Genomic DNA, 11,487 nt, shown 5'->3' on the forward strand with positions numbered 1-11,487 from the left:
CACCAAGCACTTGAAGTAGTCCCCTAGGCACATGCTGACCCTGTCGTGACGATGGTGGTTCTTAGTTTGATGTTTCTGTGGACAATGTTGTATGTGTGAGACATGTTTTACAATATTTAGATGCAAGGAAGGAAAGTGGTGGGGTTATTTAAATAAATTTAATAACAAAAATAGAAAAAACAGGAGGTATACTAAATAATTAAAGAACAATTAAATTTCAGGTAAAGTTATTTCTGTTTGAATGTCTTGGTCTTCAATACAAGTTTGCTATAAAACTAGGTAAATTCTCCCACTCAACGAAAATCAAACTGCGTATGACTTATGATCAAACTGAAGTTTTTGAGACAAAATCAATTTTACTTAACATCTATGTTCTATATTTTTTTTTTATATATATAAAAAACAAAACTCAGCTATAGTTAAAATCAATTCTCATTTCTCATCATTCCAGTTGTAAACCCAAATACATTCTAGAATTGTTAGTACCCTGCCAATGAGAAAATCAAATTAAATACTCTTCCTACTTTCTAATGCTACACACCACCTGTATGGCAGAAAAATTAATGCAATGAATTGACAAGATATGAGGAAAATGCTTCACTCTTCACTTCTTGGCTGCTCGTGCCATGTTTTTCAACATCTGGAGAAAGATCTCACTCCATGTATCTATAGGTCCTGGCAAGCACCAATGAACACAATCATTCTGCACAGGCGTCTTTGGATTAACCCCATTAGCAAATGGAAAAGGATTCATATAAGCACCAGGATGGCCATCTGGTCTTAACAATGCTAATTTTGTTACATCAAGTACCTCAAACTTAAACCTTCTAAATTTCTTGGCTTTTGCCTTAGCCCTTTCCAATTCTTCCATCTGAATCCTTCTGATCTCAGCATTCATCCCTTCAACTTTCCTCTGCCCCACTCCATAAGGCATGGTCTTTGAACAAGTTCCCCCTTTATCCCAAGCACCTTCAAAATGAGAAGGCGAGTATGTTCTCACAATTACATCAACTCCATTTCTGTTTCTCATCTTCCTCTGAATTATGCTATTAAGAGCAGTCCTCAAAGCCCTTCTTAATGGACCATAAAAACCAATGTCTCTCTTGCAACTAGAAACAGGACGGTGCACGCATCCTATAACTTTACCTCCCTCGTAGAAAACTGAAGGAACAGTAAACCAATGCCCAAGGGACAACACAATCATGTCCATTTCATCTAAATCCTTCTCCCACCTCATATTAACACGATCCAAATGAATTGTGTTATAACGAGGTGGTCCTCGGAGTTTTCTTTGAACACCTTGGACAAGAAATGGGGACCAATAGAAGGACAAGACAGCGTTGTGAGAAGGAAAGCGCCACCGACGAGAACCTGGGTGGCGAACCCGGTTCGGTTTTGTGACGGTGGTTAACAAGCAAAGAAGGGACTCTAGGTGGTTTCTGGACACAGAGTCCCCAACAAAAGCTACATGCTTGTTGCTAATGAGTTGGAGAAAAGTATTAGGGTCAAACCTTGGAAGATTGCATTCTCTTGGTTTCCATTTCCAATTAAGGTACCCCAAATCAGGTCTTCCATTGGCTATACAATTTTGATTTCTTTTCATCTTAACACAGTTGGTAGCATTATATTGAGGGCCTCCTTTGGTACGGACCCATCTGCCATTGGTGTAGTCGCATGGCTCCTCATAGACATAAACTGCAAATAAAGAAAGAACAAATTAATTTAAGTACTTAAATTGCAGAAGTAGAAGATGGGTTTGAGGCAAAATCCACAAGAAAGTGTACAACTAAGAGAAAATATTTAACATACATTAATTTTCTCTTCTATTTCACTTTTCTTACTTCCTTTTTCTTCTTTATCTTACTTTTTCAATTTTCCATGACATGACTCATCAGATCTATATCAATTTTCCAATCTTTTTTCTTATGTCTATAACTTTTCATAAATAATAAAAATTTCTAGTTAGTTTGGGCACAATTCTTGGTATTATAGTAAATTACAGATAAATGGTACTGATGCAGTCGTAATTGCAATCACGTTGTGATAAGGTGATTGCAGAGACTTCAAAAACTTGAAGTTGTGGCTGCTAACCGTTTTTTTTATAAAAAAAAAAACATTAGCCTGATATAAATATATAGTTTTAACAAGATGAAATTATGAGGCACATATAAATATACCTGGTGGTGGAGGTGGAGAAGCGAAAAGAGAAGAATGGTTAGTGATGAAGATGGAACGAGGAAGCTCCGTAGAAGTGGCAAGAGAAGATTGGTTGGAGGAGGAGATGGAATGAAGCTCAAGAGAAGAGTGGTTGGTGATGGAGAGGGAATGTGGAAGCTGATTTGGCGTAGGTGAAGTAAAGGAGAGACAGAAAAGGTAAACGCAAAAGCAAAGAAGCGCAATGCGTGAGACAGCATAATAGGAAACAGAAGAAGAAGAAGAAGAAGGAGGAAGAAGCTTCTTGCTAAGTGTATTACTTCTCAGTCTCATCTTACAACTTAATCTCTTACTTCTTCTCTCAGTCCTTCTTCAACATCTCTCCAAGAACACACGTGCCTATAGGATTTGGATTTCTCTTGTTTCATCAACTGAAAACTCAAAATAGTATAATCTGGGATGCACAGCAACACGAATGGTAGCAACGTAAAGCGTGAATAGAATTTTATCTTATCCTATCAATTTAGTATTTATATAAATATAAAAATAAACATTTTTTTAGTTTAATATATAAATTGTGCTTGTAAATGTTTTTACATTATCAATTAATTCATTGTAGTAGTTTGTGATTAGTGGATGATAGTATAAAAAAAACTTACATTGTGATTATATATATTATTTATTTATTTATGTAAACCTCATTATTTTTATTAAATGTAATATATATAATTTAATTGAATAATATTATTAAGTATACAGAAAAAGTAATATTACTAAATATAATATGCATTTATTTAATGTTATTAATGCTGATTTTAATTATGTAACCTCATACTGTCGAGGATTTGGATTTCTCTAGATGATAAAACCAATAAAATTTTAGTAAAAAAAAATAATTCTGGCTCAATTAATTTAGTACAATGTACGAATTATGGTAAATTCTTTGTCTTTAATGATGAAAAAAATTCATCTGCCAAGGAATGTTTTTTGGGTGAAAACTCCGAGATTAAAATCTAAAAACTAATTTTTAGAGGTATTAAGATTTATTTTAAGGACAAATATCTTCTCCTGGATTCGTTTTGTATCCAAGCACAAACATGTAATTAAACTCTTGACCACATATATAAATACCACAAAATTATCATTTAACTATGTGATGACACCATCTTATTTATATATGCTGGAATGTTGAGCATACCACATGAATAAAATTTATTTAATGGTATTAGTTTAATATTTATATACATATATAAATAATTCATTTTTGCTTGTATATTATTAATTTTATTTTTATATAATATTTAATGTTAGCCGGTTTGCTTTAATTTTCTATTTCCAGTTTCTTATGCCACAACTAAGCTAAACTTTAAGTGGATTTGATGAATTGAATCAAAATTAAAATTAGCTCATAATTTTATAAAGAGTTAAATTAAGCTAAATGTTGATTTGTCATGGAATTCTTTTCACTTCTCTCAAAAAATTATACAATCAACTCAAGTAATATTTTGTGAAAATTAATAAATCATACAAGTTTATTATTTCTGTTTATGTATTACGATAGCTACAAAGCTGATCAAATATGTCGGCCAAATATTTCAGTCTTAAATCTTAATATATTTTGTGCAATTTCAATGAGTATTTATTCCGACGTTTTCATTTGAAATAGCTTCAAAGACAAAACCACAAATTTAGTCAAACAAGGTGATGTAGCCTCTTAATATTCGGTTAGAGTAATTCTTACGTGAGCATCACACAAATTAATAATAAATTCACACATATTAAAATAATAATAAAATAACACGCTTTTATTGAAGTTCTTTTAATATGTATATAATTATTTTTAAGTGACTATTTGCCGTTGTGATCATGTACAAAAGTTGCTCTCTTTAGCAATGTTTGATTGTAACTAGTAAAGAGTTACATAATTTACAGACACTTTTGTAATATTATTTATAAATACATTTTTATCTTTCATTCATTATATTTTTTTATTTTATTTTTTACTTCAAATTTTCTCCTTATTAATTTTTTAATTGTTAAAAATATATATAAAAATATTGTTATTACTGAGAATATATTATTCCATTAAAGATGTTTGATAAATATTTTTAATTTCTGAGAATGTTTTTAAATTTAAACAAATTTTAAAACAAAATATTAAATAAATAAATGAGGTAGAATAAGAAAAAAGTGAGAAATTATTTTACACATTTTCATAAGAATAAGAAGATTGAGAAAGATATGTAATATGAATTCCTCCTAATGAATTAGGCTTACCAATATTACTTAATTACCTTCTAATAAACATTAAAAAGTATATTTTTATTTTTATATTCTATAAGATTCTGTGAAATAAACGCTTCAATAAAATTTAATAAATCTTTTTGTTTAAAGTAAAATTCTATTCCATTAATTAAGCTAAATCAATTACACAACCAGTGATATAAAATTTAATTACTTTACATATGTTAATATCACAATAAGAAGGAATCAGGAAAAAATTGGAAAAGCAACATCCTATGAAAATTAAAGATAATTGTTTCTAAAAAAATTAGTTAGTAGGTTGGAGAGATCATGGAGGATCCATCCTTCTAAGTGTTTCCTTAACTGAATAACCAAAGAAACCTGTTTCTATGTCTCTCCTCTTTTTTTTACTTCCACTTCACATGATCAATGCAGAAAACGAAAAAACAGTGTTTCTCTTCATTCTTCTCATCTGATAACACCAGAAGGAGTGGAAAAGAACAGAAAAAGGGAAGCATAAGAAAGAAGGAAGTCTTTGACCAATTCAAAGACATATCATTCACCCTCACCAAGAGACTTATTCCATGGACTATTTGTGTTCTGCTTCGTATAGCTCTGATTCATTCATTCTTTTACCCTTTACCCTTTTCTCCATTTCCTAAAACTGATCTTCCACATTCCACCACCAACAACATCACGTACTGTTCTTCTCTTTCAGCTTCTCCCCCTTCTTCTGCAGGTATAAGCATGTTCAAGTCCTTCTTCTTAATATTAGGATTAGTAATTTTTTTTGTCCCAATAAAATTGCCAATTTTATGTTTTTTGTTCTGACTTGTAAGTTATTTTTTATAAGCAAATATTAATTATTAATTATTAGTTTTTTTTAGCAAACAAAATTGAATCTATGATCTTTTCTTCTCTCTTTTCTTTTTTTATCATCCAATCATTCTTATAACTCCTTCTTCATTAAGTTATAATTTTGAAAGATGAATTTTATATTATAAAATTTTTGTATCAATTTTTCATTAAATTATTTTTATTTTTTTGCTTTTTTTGTTTTTGGAATAACGATTTGGATGTTTCATCTCACCGAAGAAACACGCAGACTCAGTAATCAATAACTGTCTAAATTAAGAGTCTCACCCTCATGTGGGGCAATATTTCCTTAATTCTTTCTTACGATAAACATCTAATTTAAAAATATTTTAGTTATTAAATATTATAATTTTCATTCAAATATTTTCTTGTAAAAATATAATTTAATTTTCGTAGTATGTGTTTCTATGCTCGTACAATCCTTTTTTTTTTATTTATAGTTTTACTCATTTGTTTATCATTTTAATTAGCATACATTTTTCATTTAGCTTCTTACTTTCTAAAAATTGTGATGCAGAAAGAGATCAAATGAAAAATTTGTAATATTAAGAGGGGCTAAAAAGTAAAAACAAAAAACAAAAAAAAAACTTATCCAATAAAACAAATGAAATGTAATAGATTGGTGATACGAAAAAAATGTCCATAAAGAGTAAGCATTTAAAAAATGGAAGATCAAATAAAAAAATTTAAGTCTTATTTAAATTATGGGAAGTCGTAGATTAGTTATGCTATGTACACTTTTTTTCTATTATTTTACCTCGAATAATGACGGGTAAATAAATAATGAACAACGTAACGTGTATTATGTTAATAAGGAAAATATCAATAGATTATGAAATTAGTGTATAATCAGTGGCAGGTCATGACTAAATGTTTTAATAAAGCAAAAATAGTTAATAATATACTCACAATTATTGAAGTATATATATGGACCAACTCCCAAATAGCTCCGCCACAGTATAACCCATCATTCCTTATGTTCACATAATTAGATATGTGGCTATATTTGGTTGTTTGTGTTTGGCCACGGAATTGGATATGCTTACAATTCATATTTTAAATCATTGCATCATAATTTCAGTTGAACATTTAGAAAATTATTTATGAGAATGATGCAAGGTTTATTTCCAGTGGTGTAGGCAATTCCACTCGAGTTCAGTTTTTGTATTATTGTTATCATAATGCTTGTGAGAGTCTAAATTTGCAACTTACACCTACTCCGCCTTGCAAGTTGCAATATTCTGAGTACCATATCAGTAAGCAGATGCTAGAGAGTTCATATGCCTGTACTTTTTTTGGTTTGTTCTTGTTGTTCCTAAAGAGTAATCCGTAATATACTATTATCGAAATTTAATCTTTATCTGAAAATATATAGCGTGTTAAATAATCAAATATTTGATCATTTTGGCATGACTCACACAACTTGTTCCTATCCCAGATATTCTGGTTACCATTTCAAAAAAGAAGAAAACACGAGTTAAACTAAAAATATTATCGATATACTCTTTTTTGGACGCTTTCTTTTTTATTAATTAAAATGATGAGAGTTCTACTAAACATGAGTCCCAATCTCGATTTAGTAGATATTATTTACAAATCGGTAAGATTTACATCAATTTTAACTAATAAAAAAGAATGTCATTAGTATTCCACCAACAAAAATAGGACTTATTGTGTGGTGGAAAAATATTAGTGTAATAAATTAACAAGAGGAATTCTTCACTGTTGGCTTCTTGGCTGTTTCTCCCACTTTTTCATCATCTCTAGAAAGATCTCATTCCATGAGTCTATAGGCCCTGGCAAGCACCAATGAACACAATCACTCTGCACACGCTTTGGAACCCCATTAGCAAATGGAAAAGGATTCATATAAGCACCAGGATGACCATCTGGTCTCAACAATGCTAATTTTGTTACATCAAGTGCCTCCAACCTAAACCCTCCAAATTGTTTAACTTTTGCCTTAGCATTTTCCACTTCTTCCATCTCAATCCTTCTGATCTCAGCATCCACTTCTCCAAGTTGCATCTCACCCTTTCTATAAGGCTTAGTCTTTGAACAACTACCACCCTTATCCCAATCACCTTCAAAATGGGAAGGTGAGAATGTTCTCAAAATTACATCAACTCCATTTCCTTTACCCACCTTCCTCTCAATAATGCTATTAAGAGCAATCCTCAAAGCCTTTCTTAGTGAACCATAAAAACTAACATCACTGTACTTAAGACCATGACACTTTAGGCAACCTAAGACCTTACCACCCTCATAGTAAACTGAAGGAACCAAAAACCAATTCCCAACAGACAGCACAATCAAGTCCATTTGATCCACATCCCTAGCCCACTTCTCATTAACAAGATCCAAATGCATTACATTATGCTGTGGCCCTGTGCTTGTTCTTTGAACCCCTTGCACAAGAAAAGGGGACCAATAGAGGGACAAGCTTGCATTGTGAGAATCAAAGTGCCACCTACGAGAACCCTTGTGGTGGACACGTTTTGGAGTTGATGCAGTGGCTAGCAAGCAAAGAAGGGACTCTATTTGGTTCCTAGCCATAGAGTCCCCAACAAAAGCTACATGCTTGTTTCTTATGAGTTGGAGAAAAGTGTTTGGTTCAAACCTTGGAAGATGGCATTCACTTGGTTTCCATCTCCAGCGAAGGTAGGTGGAGTCATGCCTCCCATTGATGATGCAATTCTGGCTCTCTTTGATTGTAGCACAGGTAGAGCCATTGTACAAAGGGCCTCTCTTGTCACGGACCCATTTGCCATTAAAATAGTCACATGGGGTCTCATAAGTTTTTTCCTTTTCTGCCAATAATTAGAAAACGGGAATGAACTCAAAAAAGTCTCTTAAAAGACTTATAAACCAAACTATTCTACCACACTACTTGCTAATTTGAACTCATATGACAAAATCCACTTGCAATAGTACAGTTTTAACAAAACAAAATCATATATACTAAGACAGTATAACTAAGTTAATTAAGAGTGTGCGTGAATCGTTGTAAATTCTTTAGTACTTGACTTTGACTCCAACGGATCGATAAAAAAAAATCATATACATATGAAGATATGCTTATATTAGTTATATATACCTGCAGAAGGAGAAGGAGGATGAGGAAAAGGAGTGGAAGGAGAAGGAGAAGGAGAAGGAGAAGGAGAAGGGGTGGAAAGAGAGAGCTTAGTTGGTGGAGATGGAGTAAGAGAAAGAGGGTGAAAGTAAAAGGAAAGCAGAACTAAAGGTAGCAGAGGTATAGGAAGTAAAACATGGAGTGTACATGGAAGAAGTTTCTGGGTGAGGGATTGATCTTTGGTTGAGTTTGTACCTCTCATTGTGATAGCATCCCTTAGTGCTAGCTAGCTTAGTCTTTCATGCTTTAACTTTATGCTCCTACTGCACTATGTTGTGGACCAAGAAGATATTCATCAACCACTACCAGGGTCTAAAATTGAGCTTTGTAAATGAATGCACATGAATTATTTTATGCACCCTCAGATTGAAGTGTGGACCATAGAAGACACACAGTTCTATTTTGTTTTAAAATTCTTTTATTGAAAAGAACGAGGATAACGATAAATTGGAGTCTTAATACAGAAGAAAAATTGTAAGCTTATACTCACTTTCATTTTCATCTTATTTTTCTGGTTTGTTTTTATCTTATTTTTTCATTACGACGTCACTTATTATAAATATTACTCATCATTCATCAATAAGAAACATTTTATTAATATTATTATATTATTTAACTTTATCTGTTTATCTCTATCGTGTTATGTCTAATGTGTTTTTGTGCCCAAAAAAATATCTGTACCAAAAAAAATACCTAATTTGTTACTCAAGAATCAATTTTATCTTAGAAAATCATGACATCTTATAAAAAAAAAGTAAGCATAACTATTTTTTATTTTATCTTCAATATGAAAAAATAATTAATTATTTTTATCATAAATAAATCTAATAAACCGATTGATATGCACATAGAAATGAGAAAAATAATATTGAAGAAAATTTTTATACTTTTTTTAGACACACGTCTTTTATATTTTAGTTTAATTTAAAAAAAAATTATTTTTATTCTTTAAATCAAATACACTCTAAAGATAAAACGTGTAAATAAAAAAATATATAAAAATTCTCTCTAATATTACTCATCTCATTTCTATCCAACACACATAATTTTTTTTCAACTACGTACATCAATTTCTGTCGTTAAGCATCAAATGAAGTGTTTAGTAATCATTTTTGTACTGCATATCATAAATAAATTTTCTCAAAATTTAAAGGCGGTAGACAAAGGTGTAGGTGACTGACAAATACAGAAGAAAAAATTAGTGTTTTGACGTATAGTCAACGAACTTGTCACTCAAGAGAGAGGGAGACACAGAGGTCCCCCACTGTTACTAACAAGTTTATCGTTGTCCCAATTTCATCTAATTTTTTTGTTTATCATTCTATACATTTTGATTTGATACAGATGTTTATTTAAATATATATCAGACCGGACCTCACTCGATTTAGACCACATACAAGTTAAATGTATTTATGATGAAGAAGGGAAAATTTTTGTTACAAATCATTAAGATACTAAAAAGAAATAAGATAATTATTTTGATAAGCTTTCTAATGATGATAAGCTTTAACCTTTTAACATGGAATAATTAGAAGTTCAAGAGCATGAACGAAATGTCACTTTACTATGGCAAAATTTAGATGAGGATGAATATTAGTAAAGTTGTTGGAAATGATGATATTTCTAATAAATTTTGGAAATGTGTTGGAAAACATAATATCATTTGGCTCACTAAGTTAATTAATGAGATTTTGAGATATATAAAAATGTCGGATATGAGAATAGAGAAGGAGCACTATATATAAGATCGAATGACATATTCAAAATTACATAACGATAAAATTTATGAGTCACATTACGAAATTGTGAGAAAAAGTTATTGGGCATAAATTGAGAAATTAAAGAGACTGGGATTGTAAAGAACAAATTATTTTTATGTTAATTGGGAAGTTCTATAGCATAATTTATTCATTGTATGAGTAAAAAATAAGCTATTTTTTTCTATTGGGGGAAATGTAGCAAAGTGAGGAAGAAGAAAAAACTTATAGAAGCAGCATTGGGGTTCATATTAAGTCGTACATTTATGTTAGTCTTTTTTGGCACCAAAGCAGATCTGGATGATGGGTTAGCTGGGTTTATTAAATTATTAAAATGATTAACATAGCGTGGCTGATACGATAATGCGTTTCTTGTTATTTTGTTCATTTTTATTTATATAATTGAGATAGTACAATTTTATATTATTATGTGGGACAGAGATAGTGATAGTGGACCTCCTGGCCCAAACTCAGCAAGGGCCCTACTAGGCCCAAGAGGATCAGCAACGATGAAAACATGGCTCTCTCAGAAGTTTGGCGATGGGGGGTGGCAGGGTTTCTGGCTTATATCAAAAGGTTTCTAAGTTTACATAGCATGCATTCAATCTTTTTGCTGCGAAAAAAACGTTTTGTGTGTGTCTGTTTTCTATTTTTGTAAAAAAAATCTTATTGCATGAGATTTATTTAAAGCAAATAGCTAACAACGTATGCAATACATGGCTAAATTACATTAACATTATTAATAAAAGAAATACGATATTTTAGTGTACATATTTTCCCCCTAAAATTATCTTTTCAAATTTATTTTTTATTCGTATAAGTATTTTTTTCAATCAATCCACAGTTTCACACCCCTCTCACATCTTGAAAACTGTCCAATATTATTTTATTTTTAAAATTTTTTAGAGAAGCACGAAGTACTTTTTTTCCCCTAAGTATAAATAATTTTTAATTGTAATATACTACCGTATTTTCTTCCCCCTGTCGTCCCAGCAAATCTAAAGTGGGTACAATAAACTTGAGTGGATTACACGATGCATCACTATCAACTATCAAGTGGGTACCATTACTTTCCTATTTCCCACCATCATGAGCTGCAAGATTGTAACGTTTGCAATAGAAACTATGTAAGATTTTACTAATTAATATCTATTTTTTTTACTCTGGACTATTCTGATTCAGCGCAGAAGTACTAAGTAATCTTGCGTTTAATATTAAAAAAAAAAAACCCAACTGTATGCAAAAACAAATACAAGTCTCCGTCTGTAATAAATATGGGATTTGGAGGGTTCAATGCATCTAATCTAATAAACAAATTGGTTC

General features: G+C 31.1%; 2 protein-coding genes across 3 annotated transcripts; both read right to left on the reverse strand.

Annotated features, from left to right (window-relative positions):
• Positions 1-414: 414 nt before the first annotated feature.
• LOC114379936 (protein ALTERED XYLOGLUCAN 4-like) lies at positions 415-2,648 on the reverse strand. The gene is made up of 2 exons (XM_028338780.1): positions 2,178-2,648; positions 415-1,695 (listed from the first exon to the last, which is right to left on the reverse strand). The coding sequence occupies exons 1-2, from the start codon at positions 2,485-2,487 to the stop codon at positions 605-607; spliced, it is 1,401 nt and encodes a 466-aa protein (XP_028194581.1). The 5' UTR covers positions 2,488-2,648; the 3' UTR covers positions 415-604.
• Positions 2,649-6,751: 4,103 nt separating this feature from the next.
• LOC114379945 (protein ALTERED XYLOGLUCAN 4-like) lies at positions 6,752-8,779 on the reverse strand. Of its 2 annotated transcripts, none has more exons than XM_028338792.1 (2): positions 8,372-8,779; positions 6,752-8,084 (listed from the first exon to the last, which is right to left on the reverse strand). In XM_028338792.1, exons 1-2 carry the CDS (start codon positions 8,607-8,609, stop codon positions 6,994-6,996), a joined length of 1,329 nt encoding a protein of 442 aa, XP_028194593.1. In that variant the 5' UTR covers positions 8,610-8,779; the 3' UTR covers positions 6,752-6,993. The 2 variants fall into 2 exon arrangements, with proteins under 2 accessions (XP_028194593.1, XP_028194601.1); XM_028338800.1 differs by having other exon boundaries at positions 8,603-8,778.
• Positions 8,780-11,487: the final 2,708 nt, after the last annotated feature.

The sequence above is a fragment of the Glycine soja genome, chromosome 2 (assembly GCF_004193775.1).
Source record: "Glycine soja cultivar W05 chromosome 2, ASM419377v2, whole genome shotgun sequence".
NCBI classification, from domain to species: Eukaryota; Viridiplantae; Streptophyta; class Magnoliopsida; order Fabales; family Fabaceae; genus Glycine; species Glycine soja.